The 21,780-nt window shown below is 36.4% G+C and overlaps 7 protein-coding genes across 11 annotated transcripts; 4 read left to right on the top strand and 3 right to left on the bottom strand.

The window, feature by feature from the left end:
* Positions 1-519: 519 nt before the first annotated feature.
* On the bottom strand, positions 520-2,552 carry LOC136416544 (retinoid-inducible serine carboxypeptidase-like). 2 transcript variants are annotated; one of them, XM_066401766.1, is made up of 8 exons: positions 2,393-2,552; positions 1,955-2,117; positions 1,609-1,900; positions 1,435-1,545; positions 1,168-1,384; positions 897-1,118; positions 684-838; positions 520-628 (listed from the first exon to the last, which is right to left on the bottom strand). In XM_066401766.1, the coding sequence occupies exons 1-8, from the start codon at positions 2,439-2,441 to the stop codon at positions 560-562; spliced, it is 1,278 nt and encodes a 425-aa protein (XP_066257863.1). In that variant the 5' UTR covers positions 2,442-2,552; the 3' UTR covers positions 520-559. The 2 variants fall into 2 exon arrangements, with proteins under 2 accessions (XP_066257863.1, XP_066257864.1); XM_066401767.1 differs by having other exon boundaries at positions 897-1,112.
* Positions 2,553-3,048: 496 nt separating this feature from the next.
* Positions 3,049-4,454, bottom strand: LOC136416393 (craniofacial development protein 1). Of its 3 annotated transcripts, none has more exons than XM_066401530.1 (4): positions 3,987-4,454; positions 3,663-3,943; positions 3,387-3,607; positions 3,049-3,329 (listed from the first exon to the last, which is right to left on the bottom strand). In XM_066401530.1, the coding sequence occupies exons 1-4, from the start codon at positions 4,198-4,200 to the stop codon at positions 3,224-3,226; spliced, it is 822 nt and encodes a 273-aa protein (XP_066257627.1). In that variant the 5' UTR covers positions 4,201-4,454; the 3' UTR covers positions 3,049-3,223. The 3 variants fall into 3 exon arrangements, with proteins under 3 accessions (XP_066257627.1, XP_066257629.1, XP_066257628.1); XM_066401532.1 differs by having other exon boundaries at positions 3,663-3,931; XM_066401531.1 differs by having other exon boundaries at positions 3,663-3,934; positions 3,987-4,453.
* A 300-nt stretch (positions 4,455-4,754) lies between these two features.
* Positions 4,755-6,078, top strand: LOC136416394 (transmembrane protein 170A). The gene is made up of 2 exons (XM_066401534.1): positions 4,755-4,934; positions 5,037-6,078. Exon 2 carries the CDS (start codon positions 5,123-5,125, stop codon positions 5,477-5,479), a length of 357 nt encoding a protein of 118 aa, XP_066257631.1. The 5' UTR covers positions 4,755-4,934; positions 5,037-5,122; the 3' UTR covers positions 5,480-6,078.
* Positions 6,079-6,497: 419 nt separating this feature from the next.
* On the top strand, positions 6,498-15,425 carry LOC136416570 (RAB11-binding protein RELCH homolog). Of its 2 annotated transcripts, XM_066401811.1 has the most exons (15): positions 6,498-6,896; positions 6,950-7,272; positions 7,322-7,480; positions 10,372-10,538; positions 10,594-10,770; positions 10,833-11,137; positions 11,185-11,330; positions 11,384-11,627; positions 11,682-11,891; positions 11,947-12,106; positions 12,331-12,691; positions 12,747-12,910; positions 12,965-13,167; positions 13,222-13,384; positions 13,439-15,425. In XM_066401811.1, exons 1-15 carry the CDS (start codon positions 6,647-6,649, stop codon positions 13,695-13,697), a joined length of 3,291 nt encoding a protein of 1,096 aa, XP_066257908.1. In that variant the 5' UTR covers positions 6,498-6,646; the 3' UTR covers positions 13,698-15,425. The 2 variants fall into 2 exon arrangements, with proteins under 2 accessions (XP_066257908.1, XP_066257909.1); XM_066401812.1 differs by lacking the exons at positions 13,222-13,384; positions 13,439-15,425 and having other exon boundaries at positions 12,970-13,167.
* Positions 7,658-10,219, top strand: LOC136416571 (mitochondrial intermediate peptidase). Its single transcript, XM_066401815.1, has 4 exons — positions 7,658-8,364; positions 8,540-9,184; positions 9,239-9,490; positions 9,541-10,219. Exons 1-4 carry the CDS (start codon positions 7,773-7,775, stop codon positions 10,140-10,142), a joined length of 2,091 nt encoding a protein of 696 aa, XP_066257912.1. The 5' UTR covers positions 7,658-7,772; the 3' UTR covers positions 10,143-10,219.
* Positions 15,426-16,062: 637 nt separating the features above from the next.
* On the bottom strand, positions 16,063-18,619 carry SRPK (SR splicing factor protein kinase). Its single transcript, XM_066401502.1, has one exon. It carries the CDS (start codon positions 18,472-18,474, stop codon positions 16,777-16,779), a length of 1,698 nt encoding a protein of 565 aa, XP_066257599.1. The 5' UTR covers positions 18,475-18,619; the 3' UTR covers positions 16,063-16,776.
* A 412-nt stretch (positions 18,620-19,031) lies between these two features.
* Positions 19,032-21,774, top strand: dup (double parked). Its single transcript, XM_066401491.1, has 4 exons — positions 19,032-19,851; positions 19,913-20,528; positions 20,960-21,170; positions 21,237-21,774. Exons 1-4 carry the CDS (start codon positions 19,154-19,156, stop codon positions 21,626-21,628), a joined length of 1,917 nt encoding a protein of 638 aa, XP_066257588.1. The 5' UTR covers positions 19,032-19,153; the 3' UTR covers positions 21,629-21,774.
* The last annotated feature ends 6 nt before the right edge of the window (positions 21,775-21,780 follow it).

Below are 21,780 nucleotides of genomic sequence, written 5' to 3'. Positions count from 1 at the left end.
ACAAGAATTATAAAATTTGTCATGAAAGACTAGATAAAAGTATTGACTAAGATCGTTTCGTACTATAGCGACACTCACGCTCCAGTCCAATGTCGTTCGCACTCTACTCAAACCCTACTCAAGTAAAGATCTAAATTCACTACACTGGAAAGTAGCCAGGACGTACGCGTTAAAATGAGCACCGCATCAGTAAGAATTCACATCGTGATACTTTTTAACAAATTGTCGACAAAAAGCTGCTTTAAAAAAGAAGGAAAGACCACCAACATGTTCCAGTATTGCTTATTTTCGGGAAGAATGCATCACAAACCGCAGTGCTAATACGTAAAGTTGTCAAGGGAAGGTGGAAGAACAATCAAACTTCTGAATCTGCCCTCGTATGCCCTTATAGCTACTTCCCTTAAATGCGTTATGTTAGGCAACCCAAGATACACCAAACATTTTAAATCCTTTGAAGAATCTGAGTTCCAAATTAATTTTTCGCTATCTTTGGCAAATTTACGAAAAAACAAAAGGCATAATAATTTCACTATATTTTTATTCCCTCACAAATTTGCTTTTACACTTGAAAATTATCGGTAACCTGTTGAAGAATGTGCAGCATTGCATTGGGATTGTCTCTTGGAACCTACAAGGGGTTTGTATGACACATTAAAACTTAAAATCATAAAATTTTAAGTCACCATGTGCCCAGCCCGGAGTACCCAGTAGAACTCCAAATTTCCCGCTTTCTTCTCAAAACCTTCGATAACGCCTTCAACTTCAAAAGCATTTTTAGAAGTGCCTACCCAAAATGGTGATTCCTTAAACTTCAACCTATCCACCCAGTCAATAGTGCCTAAATTCATTTATTGACCCATAATCTCATCCATAAATTAATGCTCCACTACGCCTACCAGGAGTATCAACAATCAAGTCCATTGCTCCATTATAAACAGCCAGAGTAATGTTAGTCTCGTTGAGCAATCTCTCCACCACATCTGTTACAGGCTTCATGAAATCTGTTCTGAGGTAGTTAAATACATTGTCACTTTGGGCACCCCATGTTGATGTCAAGTTCAAAGCTGGAGCTACTTGATCATTCATAAAGCTTTCAGCAGTTATTCGCAGTTCTACAACTTTGTTGAAAAGTAAAAGTGAAACTCAATGCTTGAGGATATTTATTACCGTCTCTAGGTTTATACAATGCCTTGAATGTAGAGAATCTTGTTTGAATTTTAGTTAAGATATTGTAGAAATCTACTCCTCCAGCCATTTGCTGGACAGAAAATTCCAGGCTTCCCCAGGCTTCAGTGGCATCGTCCCATTTGCCTTTCTCAACCAGTGTCTTGACATTTGTAGCTATATTATTGAGGCTTTCGTATTGTTCTGTATCTAACATCCCCTACAATTGAATCATTGTGATGTAATTCAGCATTGATAGGAAAGCTTTACCAGTGAGTAAAGGTATGGTGACCAGGTCAGACAAGAATCAACAGGGGATATCCATGAATCTCCCAATCCCACCCCTTTAAAATTGCTTTTGATTTCCCCTTTATCAATGGCCTATAATTTGCGGTATAAATAAATAGTTTTTTCATATATATCCTTGTGGTATAAGGTTCTGACCTGTTGGAGATTTAAGGCAATTTCAGCGGTCATTTTACCCCCATAAGATTCGCAGAAAATATACAAAGGTACTGACTCGAATTGAGGCAAGTCCTTGTAAAAACCCTTCAAGAACTCTACAAAATCAACAGCAATCTGCTGATTGGTGGTGGCGTATTGATTAGACTCTACATAGCTGAACCCAGTACCCACAGGATTGTCAACAAATAATACGTTGGCATATTGCACCCATGTGTAATTCCTTGGATTTAAGTCTATATCAATAGGTCCTAATTCCTCAAAGTTTCCATATCTGTATTTATAATAATATCGTGATTATTATTACCTGCAGTGAATAGAATCTTACTCGGTAGAAGAACCGCCAGGTCCTCCTTGAAGCCAAATGATCAAGGGTTTTTCAATGGATTTGGTGGTAGCAGTCGTGTAGTGCAACCACCAAAAAATGTGAGCCCCCTCTCGGACAGTGACGTAGCCCCATTCTTGGTCGGTAGGGCCAAAGCCTTCTTTTGCTGGAGAATGGTTCGTTAGTAAGAACATTATTCAAATAATCTTGGATAAATCACAGACGGATAGTTACCGAATAAGAGCTAGTACTATCTAAGCACTATTTTACGTCACCAATTTGTCAAGAATGAACACATTTTCAAGTCAAAAAACAACATATTTTTTGTAATTAATTTTTGGTTTTAATTGATTTTTTTTTTTTGAAGAACTTGATTTAAAGTTCTTGAACTAAATTATGAACTTATGCAGTTTTGTATTTACTATAATTAAATTAACTTACCAAGAGATAAGGATAACATCCCTGCAACCAGTAAATTTAGTAGTCTCATATTGCCTGGGACCTTCTTCTTTGTGGTTTTACACCGAAGTAATAAAATTATTAGTACCAAAATGACTCTGACTTTATACTTCTTCTAAATTGATTACAGTGTAAGTAGTATTTTATCTTTAAGTGCTTGAAGTTCAAAGATAAATGTTTTAAAATACATAATACGTTTTGTTTTCTGCAATGATTTAGGAAATATTGATTTTCAGTATCTACAAATAAGAAAGTACCTACTTGTGAAACGTTTGCTGTTCTACACAGAACAATGGGGATTTCCAAGATCAACCTGAAATAATTAATTTCCAAAATTTTATCAATAATCTCGATTGAATGTAAACAAACTTCCTGCCTTACATTTTAAAATCATTTTCTTCGAAAAATCTCTTGAAAAAAAAAATCATCTTTAAGTCCATTGCTAATGTAAATAATACAAAACAGAGCTCCTGGAAAGGATTTTGTAGGTGTTGTAATATCTAAAAAGCTATAAAAAGGCGTTTTTATTCATCTGTATTTATTTATACATATTTTCACCTATGTTCTACTTCTTTGTTCCTACACAGAACAACCAAAAACATTTATACGGAAGTTCATGATATCAAAAAAATCAGATCTGGAATGTCTCTAACTCACCACCTTTTAATTAAAATAATACAACTTATTCATGACAAACGAATTTTAAATAGCAGCAACACATGGAAATCTTCATAAATGTCAGGTAATAAAATAGCCAAGAACAAGCTTTGCAGACAATACTGATGAATTTATATAGTGACTTAAGGTTTATGTTTAAGTGCTATTAAACCTTTTGGCCCTTTCTGCATTTCGTATCTCTTTCTCAATTTCAAACCTTCGTAAATCTGCTCTTTGGAGGAAGTCTTGTCTTTCTAAATATCTAAAAATCAATTTTATTTTTTAAATCTTTTAATATGTTAATTGTAATGAAACGTACCCATTTTTTCCCTTGTTATGCATCTCAAGTTCCTCCTCAATATCCTCCTCCTTTTTAAACCTGTCCCAATCCAACTTTGACTTTTCTAAAGTACTGATTTTTTGCTTTTTTCCTAATTGACTTAAAACACTACCTATTCCACCCAGACTGCCTGATTTCTTAGCTGGAGCTTTGGCAGTGCTTTGGGACAATAAACGAGCCTCTGCAGATGTTGAACTAACCTGAATATAAATCCACAGTTTAGCACTCTTAAAGGAAAATTATTGTCAAAAGAACCTCTTTCTCAACTCTGACTTCTTCACCTGCAAACTCAAATATTTGAGTCACTTTCACAGTGCTATTTTGTGCCAAATTGGTGTCTGCTTTAGAAATAGTCTGGGATGCTTCCAATTTGTTTTTTGTGGGAATTTGTGAACTATTTGTGCTTGGAACTGCCTGACTAGTCCTCGATTTAAATCCCGTGTCTTTCATGAAATCAGCCCACAAGTCGTCAGCCTTCTTTTTATCATCAACAGCATTTACTACCATTTTCTGCTCTGAAGGCTCTGCTACAAACACTCATAAATCACGCTAATAAGAATTCTGGCAAATGCAACTTACCAATATTGGTCTCAATAGCAACTTTCTTCTTTTTAGGAGCTTTCTTGGTTTTTTTTGAACGTTTTTTGCCCTTGCATTCAGAATCAGAACCAGATAAATGGTCTTCAGCAATGCCATCGGACTCTTCTTCTGAGACGGCATCTTCGACTTTGCTGTCTGGAACGTAATCTTCGTCACTGGAGTCGCTATCTTCGGGAAATTCTTCCTGGTTCATGGCTCTTTGGGAATATCAATAAAGCTTCTGGAAAATTTGCCGAAAACTGATAGGAGGAAGCGTGAGAAGTTTGAGATTCGATTTGAGATAAGATTAATGAGTTGATAACTCGCTTGCTTTAAAAGCCTTTAAAAGGAACAAAAGGAGCGAAACTTGAATTTTAGAAACTGATGCTAAAAAATTGGTATTAAACTGGTGTGGCTATGGTTTAATGGAAGATGAAAGTGGACAGAACTACAGCAGTCCGCTCTCCGGTAATGTAAATGAATTTAAATAGGTCGACCAGTGCGTTCCTTGTTCTGAGTAAATAATGTATCTAACGTAAAGAGAGTAAAATTCTAGCGCTAGCGTTTTAGTTGTCCATTTCGTGTTTAGTTTTATAAGAACTACAAAAAATCAACTCATTTGGCATAAAAATGACCACTATTTGTGTTGCCTAGCTGCTTAAATTAATATCTTGACATACTTTACTGAACGTAAACAAGTTTTGCTCTCGTCTATCGTTGGCAGCATTGCTTTGATCGAGCAGTCAAAACACTGCTGCCATGATAACAGATTAAAAACCTTTTTCAAACAAAAACAAACGTCAAAAATCCAAAATAATTTCCCCATTCTTTGGGTATAATTTTTAAATATTCAGTATTTTTTCGTTATAATGCCATCACGCTTATTTCTTTTTAATAAACGAAACATCCATAGTTGAACTATGTGAACAGCTCAGTCAGCGATGTTAGGTACGTATTATCAACGCTAAATTAAGGCCGATTAAAATTGGGTCTCTCTGCAAACAAACGTCCTCCTTGTCTCTCCTTATCGTTGATGATTAATGTTTTCAGGATTCCTAATGAGAACTAGTGAAATGGACAAGCTAAACAGCAATGCCTACAATATCACTTAATAAAACACTAATTAACACACCATCATGGACTCATTGGGGGACGTTCTGTCCCTCCAACAACCACTTAATACATTTTCTAAGATGTGGTACCACGTCTTCCTCTGGGCCTTGTTTTCATCGATATTGGTGCATACAGTGGCAGCCCTCATTGCCTTTCTTACCCTTAGAAAACACAAATATGGGAAGTACTTTCCCATAGCAATACTCTCTATGGGTGTTCTAACACCAGCAGTGACGGGTATAGTAAGTAGTGCAGCTATTGCGTTTGTATACAGGGCGTCCAGTTATCCAATGAACCCTCTATATGCCCTGTTCTGGGGTTGTGGCCAAACCATTATCATGGGTTGTATGGGTTTTACCAGAATTTTAGCCACATTATAATTTTTATTTGGACTTTAGCTTTTGGTGTTGTGGCCCAATGATCAGTAGGTCTGGTGATATTCTGTAATTGTTTTAAGATTAATGATGATTGTTGTTAAAAAGCAGACAATGCTAAATGAGTGAGTAATTTGTTAATAATTGTTGCCCAGGAACGGTTTGTCTTGCCACTGAAGTTGAACTTGTGATTTTCGAAATACAAGGAAATGATTCCTTGCCAGGTGCATGTAAGGTTGTTCCTTTGTTGAAACGTTGGGTCAGATTCATATTTTAATGGAAGCAATATCATGTAAATATAAATTATTTTAACACAACAAATAAGGGGATCTTTATCTTGCATTAGCCATGATCTAGACTGTGTAATAGTTGGGCAATTTAGATATTTTTTTTATCAATGTGATGGTGCTAAATGCATATAGTTTAGGTATACATAATATAATAGAATAGATTTTTCTATTCCTGTCCTAATTTATTTATTTTTATGTATAAACACTTGTAGCATAGGTGAGGAAATGTAAATATGCACTGTACAAATACCTACTACTAGTCCATAATAAATTTAAACTGTGTAATTCCTAAGTCAATAATAGTGATGAAATCAACTTTTCTGTGTATCTTTCACTCATTTTATCATTTCTTATTTTTCATATATTTAATTTAATTCCCTGGATTTTTATATTTCTTCAAAATTTGGCAACGTTTGATTAGTTTTATCTAGATACCTAACAAACGCACGTTTGTAACGAGCAGGACTCATTCCCAATTTAATCAACTCAAAGTACCCTAATCACTGGTTCAGATCCGGTTCTAAATTTATATTCAAAATTCGAACTTGTTTCCTCTTTTACCAACATATTACAAACAGAATATGGTTCAAATGAGAAACTATGAGAATGTAACTTCAAAGTAAATATATGAAATCCAATGCCCTAACTACCCTCATTAATGCGAAAACGCTTAGCGGCGTGTACTAAAATCCAAAATAACTATAACAACAAGTAGAACTATTGCCACTCCCAGATTCCAGTTTGATTAACAGGAATTTGTGAAATTTAAAATTTCACCAACAATTAATTCTCATTGTAATATTCTTTTTTGTTTTAACCAAATTATTTTCGATATAGACCACATCATTCCACGAAATGGAACAGCTCACATAAAGTATCAAAAATGTCCCTGGCAATACCTAACTGTGATAATCCTGAACCCAAACAGCTGGATCCCAGAAAGCGTGAAAAATCTCAAATTTCATATAATCATGTAGCAGAAAAGCTTTTGGAAGACAAATTCTTGCTCACTGCATTAGAGCTTCACACTGAACTTGTAGAGGCAGGCAAAGAACTCAAGGTCTTGAGAGACTTCTTCTCCAATCCTGGAAACTTTGAGACATTCACCCAAGAATTCACCACAACAAAATTATGTATGTGTCTTTCAATAAATCCTAATAACCAATATATTAAACAATCATTCCAGCACGTTCGGGCAGTCAGGCAACTCTAGATAGCCTGGATTTAACAAGATACTCAGAAGATGGTGCAATGGGTGATGAACGAGTTGCTGTGCTGGAATTTGAACTACGAAAAGCCAAAGAAACCATTAATGCTCTGAGAAATAATCTCACCTTTGCTATTGAATCTGAGACTAGTACTCCTGATAAGGGCTCTTTGAGAAATGTGGCCTTTTCAATGATTAAACCTCATGAACAACGAGCTTTGAATTTTTTAATTAACGAGTATCTGTTACTGCAAGGGTATAAGTTGACTTCTATTACTTTTGCAGATGAGAACCAAAATCAAGTATGAAAGAAAATCTTGTGCTTTTTCTGTGATTAATTCATATTTTCAGGACTTTGATGACTGGGATGACGTTGGCTTAAATATATCAAAACCTCCAGAGCTAATACATCTGTACAGGGAAGGGTTAAAGCAGAGTGGGCAGAGTGGTGTTACTGTTAGTACTCAAACTGATTTTTCTGAGGAAAAGGAGGGAATTATCCAGGAACAGGTAAGTTTTGAATTTAACACCTTTCATAGTATTATTAAGTTGCACTCGTAAATTTGGCAACGTTTTCAGGAGGTGAGCAATTACCATTATCCCGCATGGGACGTTAAAATTCGCCATATATTTATTGTTTTATTTCGTGCTATCTGCCTGAACGCACCATAGACATACGTGAATTTTTGGCAGATCATTTGTCAACAAAAATTTGTGGTTAGGTAGCCAAACATCCTAAAGAACCAAAATAAACCAAAAATGTTCCCGTCCCCATAGTTTTATCCCTAAAACCACCACCACAATGTTTCGGCATCTCTTAACAACCAAACCATTATCCATATGGTCAACGTCTCTCGCCAAAGTTTCAATTTGGTCCCCCTTGGCAGAAGTCTTCAATACCCGACCAGTGCCAAAATTCACTTTGCAAGCCCAAGATGTCGGACTTTTTGGGGTTCCCGAACTCACCACTAACAAGGGCTTTTACGATTTGAAAGAAAATTGCGTTGTTAAGACTAATAGACTTATTGAAGAGGCTTTAAGTCCATCTAGATCTCGGAAAATGGTGGAAGTCTTTGATGAGATTTCAGATACTTTGTGTCAAGTGGCCGATTTGGCAGAGTTTATTAGGCTGTCTCATCCAGAATCTAAATATAATCACGCAGCCCAAGTTGCTTGTGCGACTGTAAGTGGCATTGTTGAGAAGTTGAATACAAATATTGAGTTGTATGAGGTTTTAAAGAATGCAGTGCGAAAGGGCGATTTTGTTGTGACAAGTGATATAGATAATCATGTGGGGGAACTGTTTTTGTTTGATTTTGAGCAGTGTGGAATACACCTGTCAGCTAATAAAAGGAATAAAGTTGTTGCTCTTAATGATGAAATCTTACATTTAGGTAAGTAGTTTTATTGGTCAATAGATTTATTGTAACTAGATTTAGAGTTACTGAACAAGTAGGGTATTGATAATAATAATAAGTTATTTTAAAATAGAAAAAAGAATAGTGTAGTTAAAATACTTAAGAACAAAACTATTGTTTTGTTTCATTAATTTTTATTATTTATTTAAAGGCCAACATTTTGTCGCTGGGACTGCAAACCCTCGAGTAATCAAGAAAAACATGCTACCCCAAAACATTCGCCATCTTTTTGTCTCTGAAGGAGACACTATATTTATAAATGGCCTTTACACTGATTCCAACAATCCAATTGCCCGAGAGATGGCTTATAAAATCTTCCTACATCCTGACCAAAATCAAGAAACTCTGTTGTCAAATTTACTGGAATGCAGAGATCAGTTGGGAAAAATCTGTGGATTTAATTCCTATTCTGAGAGAGCCCTTCGGGGGTCTACTATAGACCAGCCAGAAAATGTGTCCCAATTTCTAGACAACTTAAATAAGGACATATGGGACAAGGCAGAGAAAAATTTTGAGTGTATGGATAGAATTAAACAAAATGAATCGGGAGTGTATGGGCCATTGGCCTCATGGGATGTGCCATATTACACCCAGACAGCCAAAAGAGAGTGGTTTAGAGTGTCTTCCCAGGAATACTCGCCCTACTTTTCATTGGGAGCGTGTATGGATGGCCTAAATATGCTTTTCCAAGCTTTATATGGTATTCAATTGATTAACACGGACGTAGCTTCGGGAGAATGCTGGTATTCTGATGTTTACAAACTATCTGTAGTGCACGAAAAAGAGGGGTTGCTAGGTAAGTACTTTAAAGTTTTATTGCAGTAGACGCTATATTTTTTTTTATTATAAGGGTATATTTACTGCGATCTCTATGAGAGGTCAGGAAAACCTAATCAGGATTGCCACTTTACTATAAGAGGAGGCAAGCAATTAAATGATGGTTCCTATCAACTACCTATAGTAGTTTTAATGTTAAATTTGCCCCCACCTCGGTGGTCCAGTCCAAGTTTACTGTCTCCTAATATGGTGGATAATTTGTTCCATGAAATGGGTCATGCCATGCATTCAATGTTAGGCAGAACTCAGTATCAACACGTCACAGGTTTACTCATAAGAATTAAATTGGGAACTTTGAAAGACTATTTTTTGTAGGTACACGATGCAGCACTGATTTTGCTGAAGTCCCCTCAATTTTGATGGAATACTTCGCTTCCGATATCAGAGTATTAAAACATTTCGCTCGTCACTTTCAAACGAAGCAACCAATGACCAACGACATGTTATATCGACTCTGCGCCTCGAAACATCTTTTTACTGCAAGTGAAACGCAATTGCAGATATTTTACGCTGCTTTAGATCAGGCATACCATGGAAAACACCCTTTTGGGGGCACTACCACTGAGGTTTTATCAAGAATCCAAAAAGAGTATTACGGACTGCCTTATGTCTCAAACACTGCGTGGCAATTGAGGTTTAGCCATTTGGTGGGATATGGCGCCAAGTATTATTCCTATTTAGTTTCAAGAGCTATCGCATATTTGATATGGAAAACTTATTTTGAAAAAGACCCGTTATGTAGAGCAAGTGGTGAGAAGTACAGAAAGCAGTGTTTGGCCTATGGAGGTGGTAAGAACCCTAAGAAGTTGGTTGGAGATTTCCTGAATATTGATCCCACTGCGAATGCTTTCGCAAAAGCTTTGGTGGAGGAGATTAACCATCATCAGGGTCAAGTAGATTTAGTTAAGAAAATGTGATTTTTTTTGTTTGTTTTGGGTTGTGTTATGTTTAATTGTTATTTGTTGTTTTCGTAAAATAAAGAATTGAAAACCAATTTTTGTTTATTTTTACTTAATCCTAGAAGGAACCAATCGATTTCCCAAGTCCCAAAATTATCATTATATTAGTAAGCGAACCCCCGCTGATGCCTACTTCTGCATCTTAAATAATGGAATAATACCTAGTTAACGGAATATTTTATTTTAGATCTGTGAAATAGAAAAACTTAAATCAAAAGTATATTTCCTCGAAGCAGATTTACAGGACCTTCAAGTCTTTAAGGAACAGCTTCAAAGTGAACAGCCAATCCAAGATGAAGATCTGAAGGACATTACTGATATCAAAACGTCCGAAATCGGTGACTCTCCGGAGAGGTTATAATACATTGTTAATATTCTTCAATTACCTTTAAATTCGTGGTTATTTCAGGTTTGAGATTATAGACAAAAGCATGGTATTATTTAAGCGAAGTAGTGATTTGGAAGACAACGTATCAAATAACAGCCTTAACACTAGTGAATGGGCCAAAATTAGCATTCCTGAGCCGGATTTTAAGGACACTCAACTGAATTATTGTGCGAAAGAACGGGAATTTAAAGACTTGAGGTGACCAACTATTTATCTTTCGTAGCAATGCTTTAACTTGAAGGTTTTAATATGTTTTTCAGTATGGAAACATACGTAAAGAACGTCTACAATCTCTGCTACATAGACGTGGACGACCAACCAGACTGCAGCATGCCAACTATCATGAACAAAGACATGGATTTCGAGAGCCTAATTCACGCTATATCGGAATCATTATTAAAGATCATCCCCAATGTGATCTTAAATAAACGGGAAGAAGTAATTCCCCTACTAATGAGTGCGATTTACTTCAATCCCAAGGCCTCAGAGAGAGACAAACTGCTACACCAACTATTCCATCTCAAAAAGAGACCTTGCGAGAATGAGAGATACGCCATATTGTCAGGTTTGATTTAATCATTATCGAGACTGTTGGTTAATTTAGCGTTTCAGCTGTGATAGGAATAGCAAAAAAGGCTGAAGAGCAATTGGTGGAAAATGAAATTTTGCCACAATGTTGGTTACAATTGACTCATAAGTATATTGAGAGGAGATTATTAGTGGCTCAGGCTTGCACTGTATTGATCCCTTATGTTTCCGTAATAAACCACTAATGCTTCATAGGTAAATTTAATAAAATAATGCGTTTTAGAGTCCCATACGGAATTCTTTAATTCTCTCAATGCTCCAGCAAATGTTAGAAGACAAAGAAGACGAAGTTAGAGAACAAATTATCAGAGCTTTAACTTTATTGTTCTGCCACTGTGAGGACCCAGACAAGTACCCTCAATGTGAACAATTAGCTTTTAATACTTTTAAAGATGCTAGTAATTCAGTCTTTAATGTAAGTGTTCAAGTTTTGTTCCCGGTGTTAGCAAAGTGGGCCTTGCAGGCCGGTAAGTTTAGTCAATGTTAAAATGCTTTGTGATTCTAAAATAGGCAACTTTCAGGATATTTAACTTCAAGTTTATTCAAAAAATTGCTACACAGACTAAATGAGCATATCAGAAATTTGGAATCTCAGTCTAAGACCAATCAGGAGATTGATAGGATTCAGAGAGTTTTAGCTGTGATTGATATTTTGCTGCCCTTTCTCGTGACTTCAGTGGCTTACCATGAGGATGTGACTAATGATATTAAGAAGGAGGTAGTCCCAATTAGTGAGGTTTTTAATTTTTTTGCTTCAATAATTTGTAGTACCAAGGAAGTTTTCAGGATCTGATTTCAGTAATTTATGCAGCAATAAGTTGACAAATCCAGAAAGCTTTGTGAAATCTGATTTTTATGTGGGAACAGTTTTGCACGAGTTTGATAAGTTCATAGCCGACAATCCAAATTCTTCTTGGGCCTCGATGGACTGGGTTGTCGATGAAATGTGAGTGAATTCAAAGGAATTAGCAATTCTGTAGAAGCGACCTTTTAGGTGCTTTTAGGGCCGGTGTTTGGATCTCATCTAAAAAAATTGTTTGTTAGCCACGCGTTATTGACTGTAGCATATATATTTTGCTCTTGAAATATTTGTTATCTCCAATAATTATTAAGATTAATCTAATTCCAGGCCCTTTTTGCTTCGTAACTTAACTCATATCTTATTTCCAGGCTTCCTGATTTACTCAATAATGTACATCACATCGATTTAGCCCAGCAGTCTCTGCTCCAGGGCTTCTTAAATCTGTTCGCACACATTTCCATCGTATTCGGACACAATTTTACTAAATATAAAATCCGCCCGATTGTCCAGAAAAACATCCAAAACGTGGAACAAGTAATCAGTAGCTTTAACCAATTCTGTCCCAGCTTAAACGTGATACCCATTTATGTGACTATGTTACGATTGACCAAAGATTTGGACGAGATTTCCAGCATAATGAAAAGGTTCTTATGCGCTTTGCCATTGTGTGGAAGTCCGCTGGATTGTTTGGAGATAACGGTGAAGAAACTGTGCGAAGCTGGTTTGCAGGCGAGGAGATTTTGAGAGTTTTACAATTTATATCTTATATGTTTACCCCTTGCAGAATGTAGTGGTGGAGTGTCTGTGGTCAGGAGTAGTTCATCAGCGCCCTTTAGTGAAATCTGCAGCTGCCTCTCTTTTCTGTTCCATAATCGGAACTTGCAGTGAAGACCTGCTAAAGTCCAATGTTGCAGGAGCAATTGTTACCCTCGCTAGCGATAGCGACATGTAATAAGATCGTTGATCAAATCAGATTTTGTCTTTTAAAGCAATAATTTGTAGTTTAGTCAGAACAGCCACAATTCCAGCTTTAGGGCGCTTAATTACGAATTGCAGTGTGAAGGAAATTCATGACAAAGCCTACATGCAATTGCAAACATTCGCAGTTGATCCTTCTTTGAAGGAGAACCACACTCTTTCCCGTCAGCTTATAGTTACTTTAGGGAACATCTTCGTGGGCAGCTGCAGAGCTTTCAGAAATGACGGTAATTGCAACGAAATTTGAGCTTCTTATGTCTATAGCTTAAACATTATTGCAGTTATTTTGCCTCAATTGACGAACTTCGCGATCTTCATGTCCCAAATGACGAATCAAACTCGCAAAATAGACATGGCCTTAGCGCTCTTGGAAGCTTTTACTCATGTAGTCTACAGTCCTCTAAACAATCAGAATGTCAGTTCTGTGATTAGAAGTGGTTTAAAGTAAGCAGCAAAAAAAGAGGAAAAAACTGGGGCTAATTATTCTTTGGTTTATAGGAGTCTGGAGCTGGTGATCTCGGAAAATCCGTCCTTATCGCATCACCACGAAACGGTTTTGGCCATGCTCAAAGAGTGCGACAATAAGTGCAATCAAAGCATTCCCGGGTCGCCAGTGGGGCGCAGCTCGCATTTCGGACATAACGTTAATCAGGGTGTTGAAGAAATGAGGCAGAGAGTGACTAAAATATTTAATAAGCCGAGCATGCCTAAATCCAATACTCTTCCAAATTTATCGGGAATTTTTAAGAAAAAGTAAATTGGGTATCAAGAGTAAAATGTTATTCTAACTTAGTTAACTAATATTTGATAGTCATTGAGAATCTAACAGATTTTTATGTATTATTGCAAGACGTGCGCAGCATTATATATTATGAAATGCACATAAGTACCTAATGTGATTTAAATATGATCAAATTTTATATGGCTGCAGTGTATATAGGGATTTAATTCTCGTTAAGAGGAGCAATAGAGCTATTGGAACCAAAGACCAACCAAGTAATTGTGTATGCAATTAATCAGTGAAATCGCTTAAAATCCTAGGTGTATCTAAATGTGAAATTTAGGTTTTAATTATTGCCGGGAGATTTCTACATCCTTCTTTGATTTTAGCTAGAAGATTGTTGTTATTGCACTATTTATTTACACCTGGACTGTAATTAACTTAGTTGGAAATTATATGTTGGGGTAGTAACTAGGTGTCTAAGCTACTAAGGCTACTCATCTTTCTTGGGGCAATTCTTCCAGAACCAATAATGTTAGAATTATGAGACAGTACACTGTGTTTCCCTATGTGGGGAGTAGATTGGGCCTCATTCGAAGTACGTGACTTTCACAGGGTGTTTAAAAAAATATGTTTCCTCCAGAGTGTGAGGCGGAATTCTTAATGTAGACGACCTAGTAACTGTACTATCAGAAATATACCATTATTATAATATAAGTGAATCACCCTGTATACAGAGTGTAACATATCGTTATGGAGATATTGCAGGGGGTAATAGTACTTTGCAAAATAATGAAAAAACACTAACAGATCCATAGTTAAAAACATTTTTTTTTATATACAGAGAAGAGAGACAAGTTTCATATTTTTTCTCATATTTATCGTTTTTCTCACGTATGCCTTGAGTTACATTTTTGAAATTTCGCACATCTATTTTTTTTAAGACCCTCTACAACAAAATGTCAAAATCGTCGGTAGCCATAGTGTTATATTTTTATAGTTATATACTATTTTATGTTTTGTATCTTTTTTTCAAACACCTTCTATGGTACCAAACTTACATTCATTCTTCAATTTTTTAGCTTTTTGGTTTCTTGCAATATTTTCGTATTTTTCATCATTTCATAGAATTCGGAAAAATATCTATCGATACAAATTAAGAATGTAAAGGAAGTAAAGAAAAAAATCATCAATTATCAACTACCTGAAGCAATTTGTAACATTCAATCAAATTTCTTTAAATAACAATAAGTTTACGCGAAAACAAAATCATAAACACTGTTGAAAATGTGCCACTTTGTATATAAAAAACGGTGTGTTTTTGATTATAGGTCTATTAGCATTATTTTATTATTTTGCAGAGTACTGCCACCACCTTAAATATCTCCGTGATGATATGGTACACCCTGTATATATCTTTATGTATCAATTTGTATCTAACACTCGCTGAAACAGTTCTGCGATATATCTGAGATCTGAAGCAGATTTAGTAGATGACCAATAGTTGAACTGGTTCTTGCTGCATGTGTACCGTTTTATTCAAATTAGTAGCACTGTTTTAAGCCACCCTTGGTAATATGATGATTTAATTTGGTTGTGAATGGAAATGTTGTCCTCAAAGGCATTTACAGAATCTTAGAGTAGAGGTGTGAATATTAATATATTTGGATATGTGATCACAAACATAGATCTTTATATGTACTTAATTATTTTTACTATAGTAAAAGAAATATGTTATTTTAATAAAGTTATTTTGTTAATGAGTGTTTCTTACTGCATTACTCATCTTGAAAATTTCGATCTGACTGCAGAGTTTACGTTAGTGAGAAAGTCCGACGTGAACGATTTTGAATTAGTACTTCATAAGTTTTTAGTATTATAGTATTAGAGGTGGTACTAAGACAATGAAGGTAAAGAAAAGCAAACTAACAGAACTGTCTTGGAATGAAGTACTGTCGAACGAGGTTGCTACTGTCACTGCTACTAGATAGCCAAGTGTCGGGGAATTCCCTTTTGGACTGAGGTACCTCCTCAGAACTGAAAAGAAAAGGCGAGGGGAGAAAATGGACAGTCAAGGTATACAAGCTGTCCCATAAAAAAACTAGCAAATCCTGAAGTTGACACCTGAAACAGAAATGAGTTTAAAAAAATCAACTTTGACTTTATTTAGAGGTTTGAACAACATCATATTATTTGGTTTCTAGTTCATTAAAATGCCTTTATAAAAAACCGAGTTATAGCTTCGCCTGCGTTTTATGAGATAGCTGGAGAGGGGCAAAAATGCGTTCGAGAAGTAGAAAATACATTAGTTTGTCTTTCTACATTTTGTTAATAAATCAACATTTATTCACTTTGAAGAATGTGTCCAATATCATTCCGAGATACATAGTAAAACTCCGAATTTCTTATTTAATTGTATACTTTATTTCAAGAGATTCAATGTACATTGTATATTTTTCGGTATAATTTTATTAAATATTACAAATCTTGTTTGGGTGCTGCAATTAGGGAACAGACACGCGACGAATCGCCGATTATATTCATCTACTAATTACATTGTATATGTTCTGGGACAGATGATCATCTACACATTCCCTGGCTACACACATTACGTAATCGATGACCAAATATAGAGGACGGGAGGTTTTGGTGTTCTTTCAGCCTTGATGAAAGGAGAATTGCAGAATTCGAGAATCGAGACTTTGATTTTTCGCAAAATTTTTTGATTTTATCACCATATGTTGCAGGTGAATAGAGGATTTTTACCATCACACTACATCAAATTCAGTTCAATACCGACAGAATAATCTGGAAGGCATGCAATGTCCCATATTTTTGGTCAATTAACAGAAAAATAAATTACTACTTCTTAAACAAGCCCTATAGAATCACAAATCAAAGGCAGCCTAAAGAGGGACATTAATTATATTGTCTATCAAGAAACACATACATCACATTTTGTTTTGCTATTTTATTTCTATTTACATGAACCAAAGGCCCTATTACTGATGTGAAAGGAAATTTAAAAAAATTGTCATTAATTAATGCATTTCATAACAGAACAACAATTTTGGACTAAAATGCACTAAAAGTTCATGTTTTACTACCAAGTGATTCAGTCACCTACAGAGAGAGTGGCCTCGTTCTTGCTCAACCAAGGATGCTTCAGACAGTCAGCTGCTGTGGCCCTTTTATCAGGATCAAAATCAAGCATTGGCTTCAGAAAAGCTGCAAACTCCTCAGCGTCTTTGCGAGACCAATAGTATTTCTCAGTTAAGACATCTTCAAGACCCCAAGGTTTAAGCCCAGTTATATGCCTAAGTTCATTTCTCTTGTTAAAGAAGAGCTTGGAGTTGTTTCCACTCTGAGCAATTCTCTTGGGAATGTTGCCGAGTAATTCAATTATATGGGCTAAGTGGTCTTCATCCCGGCAATAATCTTCTCCAGAATGTGGCTCAAATAAATAATCCCCAGTTGCCAGTTCAAAGGCCATACAGGCTGTACTCCAAATATCAGCTGAGGTGTTGTATCCAGCACCAAGTAAGACTTCCAATGACCGGTATTGTCTTGTTTGGATGTCTTCAGTGAAGTGTTTGTCCACCCAACAGGCATTTCCTAGATCTGCGATTTTGACCTCAAAATTGCATTCCACAAATGCAGGGTCCAAGTCCATTTTGCTCTCACTCTTTGAGGTCATAGAAGGGGAATCATCTTCAGACATCACAATCACTTGCTCTGCAATAGTTAAATCTTCGCAGGAAACTATTGTCTCACCCCCTACAAGTTCATCAATTCCATTGGTAAGATTTTCTAGAGGATCTTCTGGAGTACCATTTTCGGTTGTGCAATCAATATCACCATTGAGGTCCCCATTTTCCTTGACCCTTTTGTTCTCTTCAATCTCAATTATTTGCTCCATCTGGCGTTTTAGTAGCTCATTTTGTCTTTTAGCCTTTTTCTTCAGCTTTTTCTTCTTATTTTTGCTCATTTTTTGAGGTGGTAATTCTTGTGGTGGTGCAGTGCTAATAAGAGAAGTGGGTAGTTTCATACCTAACTGGTGCATTTCAGCTGCCTGACATGCAAGCCTTCTAATGTACTCCTCAGATACACACACAAGAACATTCTCAGGCTTAATGTCTGTATGGATAATTTTGCATTTGGAGTGCAAGTAATCTAACCCTTCCAAGACCTGCCACATTATGGTTTTCACATTCGCCAAGGGAATGCCGTGGTAGTTGGACTTGATTATAAGCTTTAACAAATGATGACCGAGGACTTCAAAGACCATGCAGACATGCACTCCATTCACTCCGCTTATCTTAAAGTCATTCAGTAGCTGAACAGTTTTGTTCCTCTTTGGGTCAGCAGGATCTGAATCTCGGACAGATTTGAGGATCTTAATTTCATCTAGGGCAGTTTCAGTGAAGTGCTCCGCAGATTTAACGATTTTCAAAGCCACGAACCGTTTGTCCTCCAGATCCCAGCAAAGCCAAACAGTGGAAAAGTGACCCCAACCTAATTTGCGCGTAACATGGTACCGTCCTAGAAAGAGGTCGCCTATTTTGACGGGGTGATATCCTCCCTTGCGATAATCGGTACTATCCTCTTGTTCCTCTTCCTCGCTGGTGTAAGGTGTGTCCGGATCCTCGATAGTCTCGTTACTAGAACTGTGGGATGGCTCGTGTTTCGAGCGGATTTGACTCTCGCCATGACCGTTCATTTCAGATTTGCCCTTCTTTTTTCCGGGCTTATGACGCTTCTTTTTCGCCTGAATAGCCAGGACACGTCGGTTTACATCTAATTTAGTGCTCATTTGTAAACTTTTTCAATAATCACCGCTGTACAACAAGCCAAAACGTCAAATAGCCGTCATTTCGTTAAAAAACACTTTTGTTTGAATTATGGCCGCCGATCAAATACTTTTCGCGTCCGCGTCTAATACCTTTATAGAGGCCGCATGAGATTGTAGTTGTCGTTTGTCATCCACTGACAGACCTGACAGTTGTTGACATTTCAAATATACGAAGTAACCGTGTTCAGGTTATAACGCTTCGGAGCAGTTCGTATCTTTCAAAAGGTTGTTTTCAAATTTAAAACATTAAACGTAATTTTATTTTAAATTGTGGAAGATCGCTGTACTACAATTATGTGCAAGTGTTGATGGAAGATGCAGACGGAAAGATTAATTAAATCTTAAATTGTGATCTGAATCGTCTTAATCATTACTGTATATTGACATTTACATTATTTACAGTAATTACTTGTTTACCTTCGTGCAAGTGCAGTGCAACTAGTGATGCAATTGGTATACCAGATGGAAAACCCGAATTCAATGTCATGTCATACTGACAGTCGCGCGGTAGTCAAAGTCAAATTTTGGAGGGAAACCACTAGATGGACAGTTTACATTTTACACCTGTATTGGGTTTGGTTCTAGGCATCAAATTCCCTTTAAATCTGTTTACAAATCACCAAATTAATGTTTATAGAAGATGGCTCAGCCTTCAGTCGCTTGTTATTTCAATAGCCGTAAGCGAGCAGCCGTAGATGACGCCAAAATTAACCAGGCAAGAAAGGTTTTGGTATTAGAATCCAGTGAAGTCAAGGCCCCCCTAAAGGAAGGGCTAATTAAAACCAAAGAAATTATTTTTACTCAGGTGCCTCAGGCGTCTGTGAGTGTGCAAGATGAGTGCCCGAGTGAAAAGCTTAAGAAACTTCAGGAGAAAAAGGAAATTGTCAACACCAGTAAAATTGTAACTTTAGCAAATGCCAATGGAAAACCAGGGGGTAAAAAGGTGATCAAAGCCATTAGGGGCAAGAAACTTAAGCCTGCAGCCAACAACACAGACATACAAGAATTGTTTAATAATCTCAACAAGTCTCAAGTTCCTACCGAACCAACAGAGATCAGTAAAACAAAAGAAATCTATGAGGAGACTCATCATACTCCTCCAAGTACCCCCACAAAAAATTCAAATGCCATGGACAAAGTGCGACCTGATGGACCTTCTCTGAAGGAAATTAAGAATAAGTTATGCAGAAGTACAAGGTTGGCAGAGCTAAAAGCATCCATAGCCAACTTTCAAGAGGCTGATAAGAAATTGTCTGAAATAGAAAAGAAAAATGCACAAATTCCTGATTCTCCTAAAATAAAAGGATTTAAGACCATTGAGCTTGAGGTTTTAACAAGGTAAGTTTTATTTGTTGTATTTTGAGACTTATTTGTAATATGATTTGAAACATTATTTTAGTCCTAAAAAACTATTCTCGCCAGAGAAGGCTTATTTAAGTCCTAAAAAAGATGGTTCAGGTGTTCGCAAGAACCTTTTTAACTTGGCAAGCCCTACAAAGAATGCTCTCCCAGTCCTCCCTACAAGCCCCTCCAAACAGCTGTTACAAGAAACGATCAAACCCACCTTTACTCTTCCATTCAAGTACAGATTTCTAGCTGAAATGTTCAGATCCATTGACACAGTAGTTCAAATATTGTACAACCGCAAAGAAATTATAACATTCAGGAAACTAAAACCTGCAGTTGAGGAGATGCTAAAAAGGAATTTACTTGAAAGACATTTGGCACAAATTAAGAATATTTTCCCGGAGGCCTTCAATTTTACCCAAGAAAAATTGAAGGTTTTCGGGGGTGGATTTAGGGTAGAGCAATGGGAGTTGGTGTTGCATCCAATAGTTAAAGAGGGAGAAAGCATGACTTCAGAACTGCTGCTTGAGCGAAGGCGTAAACTGTTTAATATATTGATAAATAAGGTGAAAGATTATCATCATGAATTTTTGATATCTTTGAATGCACCAATTAACATCTCCAAAGAGAGGGTTACACGCTGGCATCCAGAATTTGATATAGAGAAGGTAATATTGAATTTGCTTATCCTTGAACTTGAAAATAAGGAGCTATTATGACTTGTTTTGCATAGTTGATTCAAATATGTAGGTCTAGTATTGGTTGCAAGCTTGCAATTTATTGTTATAATTTGGGAGTGATGTTTCTAAACATGACCTTATTACATACAACTTTTTGTTGTTATGTTGGTTGAAGAATTGGGAGTTAATTTTGCATATATACACGGTGTCCCATGAACAATGGAGATGCAGGTGGTCAAAGTCATTTATGCACTTTTAATATTATTAAGATTTAAATTTGAAGCATTCTATAGTAATCTAATCCTATTTATAGTAACAAGAAAAATTACTTTCTTGCACTATTTCTCTTGAAATTAAGTAGACTTTCATTAGAAAAATTAAATGCTTTATTTCATTTACATTATATTTCCATTCATAAGGTGCCTGATATTGAATTATCTCCACTGCCACAACCGCCAGCTGAAGATAAACTAACATCAGGAAAAGAAGTCCTGGAACGAGCCAGATCTCTCTTCAGTTGTAACACCAAAATGGAACTTGCCATGCGAAGACTGAAAGAGGCCAGACAAACCCAAACTGCCTTACCTATACCTGAGGCATCTCAGGAGTTGCCACAGTCAGTATTAAAAGGTAAATTTATTTACTCTTTTGGAATGTTTAAAAATTAATTGTTGAATATGTCCTTTTCCTTGAAAGGTATACCAAAATCCCTGTTGGAAAAAGTCCGTCAAAAACAAGCTGCCAAGGCCTTAATCTCCATGACCAGATCAGCGGGCAAAGAAAAGGAAGTTCAACTCTATTCAAGACTGCCTGAAATTGCCCGCCTTACCAGAAATCTCTTTGTCTCGGAAAAAAAAGGAGTTTTACTTCTGGACACTGTGGTGGATAAACTGGGCAATAGTTACAGAGGCAACTTGTCCAAAGCCGAAATGGAGGAGCACTTGAAAGTGATCGCGAAGGAGCTTCCCAATTGGCTGGTGTTCCACGATATACGTAATTGCGTCTATATAAAGCTGAGAAAAAACGCGGACCTAAGTTTGGTGCTGAGCAAACTTGAAACTTTATGTAAGCAAAAGAATGAAACGTAGCTTTAAGTGAACAAAAAAGACTTTTTGTAACTTAGGTAAGCGTAAGTATGATATTTTAGTAGTTGAATATTTATTTCATGAAGATTGAGATAAGATTGGAGCTAAATTACCTATACAACCATGGAAAATACATTGAAGCACTCAAAGCGTGG

The sequence above is a fragment of the Euwallacea similis genome, chromosome 23, assembly GCF_039881205.1.
Source record: "Euwallacea similis isolate ESF13 chromosome 23, ESF131.1, whole genome shotgun sequence".
Lineage (NCBI taxonomy): Eukaryota > Metazoa > Arthropoda > Insecta > Coleoptera > Curculionidae > Euwallacea > Euwallacea similis.
Note: the sequence above shows the minus strand (reverse complement) of the source record. Positions and strands in the feature narration are given on the sequence as shown.

Excerpts from the sequence above, each read along its gene's own strand:
- LOC136416544 (XM_066401766.1), bottom strand. The coding sequence starts at position 2,441 with ATGAGACTACTAAATTTACTGGTTGCAGGGATGTTATCCTTATCTCTT. Across the intron at positions 1,546-1,608 it reads TTGCCTTAAATCTCCAACAG|GCCATTGATAAAGGGGAAAT; the intron begins GTCAGAACCTTA and ends CGCAAATTATAG. Across the intron at positions 839-896 it reads CTTGATTGTTGATACTCCTG|GCACTATTGACTGGGTGGAT; the intron begins GTAGGCGTAGTG and ends AAATGAATTTAG.
- LOC136416393 (XM_066401530.1), bottom strand. The coding sequence starts at position 4,200 with ATGAACCAGGAAGAATTTCCCGAAGATAGCGACTCCAGTGACGAAGAT. Across the intron at positions 3,944-3,986 it reads TGCTATTGAGACCAATATTG|TGTTTGTAGCAGAGCCTTCA; the intron begins GTAAGTTGCATT and ends GTGATTTATGAG. Across the intron at positions 3,330-3,386 it reads CATAACAAGGGAAAAAATGG|ATATTTAGAAAGACAAGACT; the intron begins GTACGTTTCATT and ends ATTGATTTTTAG.
- LOC136416394 (XM_066401534.1), top strand. The coding sequence starts at position 5,123 with ATGGACTCATTGGGGGACGTTCTGTCCCTCCAACAACCACTTAATACA.
- LOC136416570 (XM_066401811.1), top strand. The coding sequence starts at position 6,647 with ATGTCCCTGGCAATACCTAACTGTGATAATCCTGAACCCAAACAGCTG. Across the intron at positions 6,897-6,949 it reads ATTCACCACAACAAAATTAT|CACGTTCGGGCAGTCAGGCA; the intron begins GTATGTGTCTTT and ends CAATCATTCCAG. Across the intron at positions 12,692-12,746 it reads TGTGCGAAGCTGGTTTGCAG|AATGTAGTGGTGGAGTGTCT; the intron begins GCGAGGAGATTT and ends TACCCCTTGCAG.
- LOC136416571 (XM_066401815.1), top strand. The coding sequence starts at position 7,773 with ATGTTTCGGCATCTCTTAACAACCAAACCATTATCCATATGGTCAACG. Across the intron at positions 9,185-9,238 it reads CGAAAAAGAGGGGTTGCTAG|GGTATATTTACTGCGATCTC; the intron begins GTAAGTACTTTA and ends TTTTATTATAAG. Across the intron at positions 9,491-9,540 it reads TCAGTATCAACACGTCACAG|GTACACGATGCAGCACTGAT; the intron begins GTTTACTCATAA and ends TATTTTTTGTAG.
- SRPK (XM_066401502.1), bottom strand. The coding sequence starts at position 18,474 with ATGAGCACTAAATTAGATGTAAACCGACGTGTCCTGGCTATTCAGGCG.
- dup (XM_066401491.1), top strand. The coding sequence starts at position 19,154 with ATGGCTCAGCCTTCAGTCGCTTGTTATTTCAATAGCCGTAAGCGAGCA. Across the intron at positions 19,852-19,912 it reads GAGCTTGAGGTTTTAACAAG|TCCTAAAAAACTATTCTCGC; the intron begins GTAAGTTTTATT and ends ACATTATTTTAG. Across the intron at positions 21,171-21,236 it reads GCCACAGTCAGTATTAAAAG|GTATACCAAAATCCCTGTTG; the intron begins GTAAATTTATTT and ends TTTCCTTGAAAG.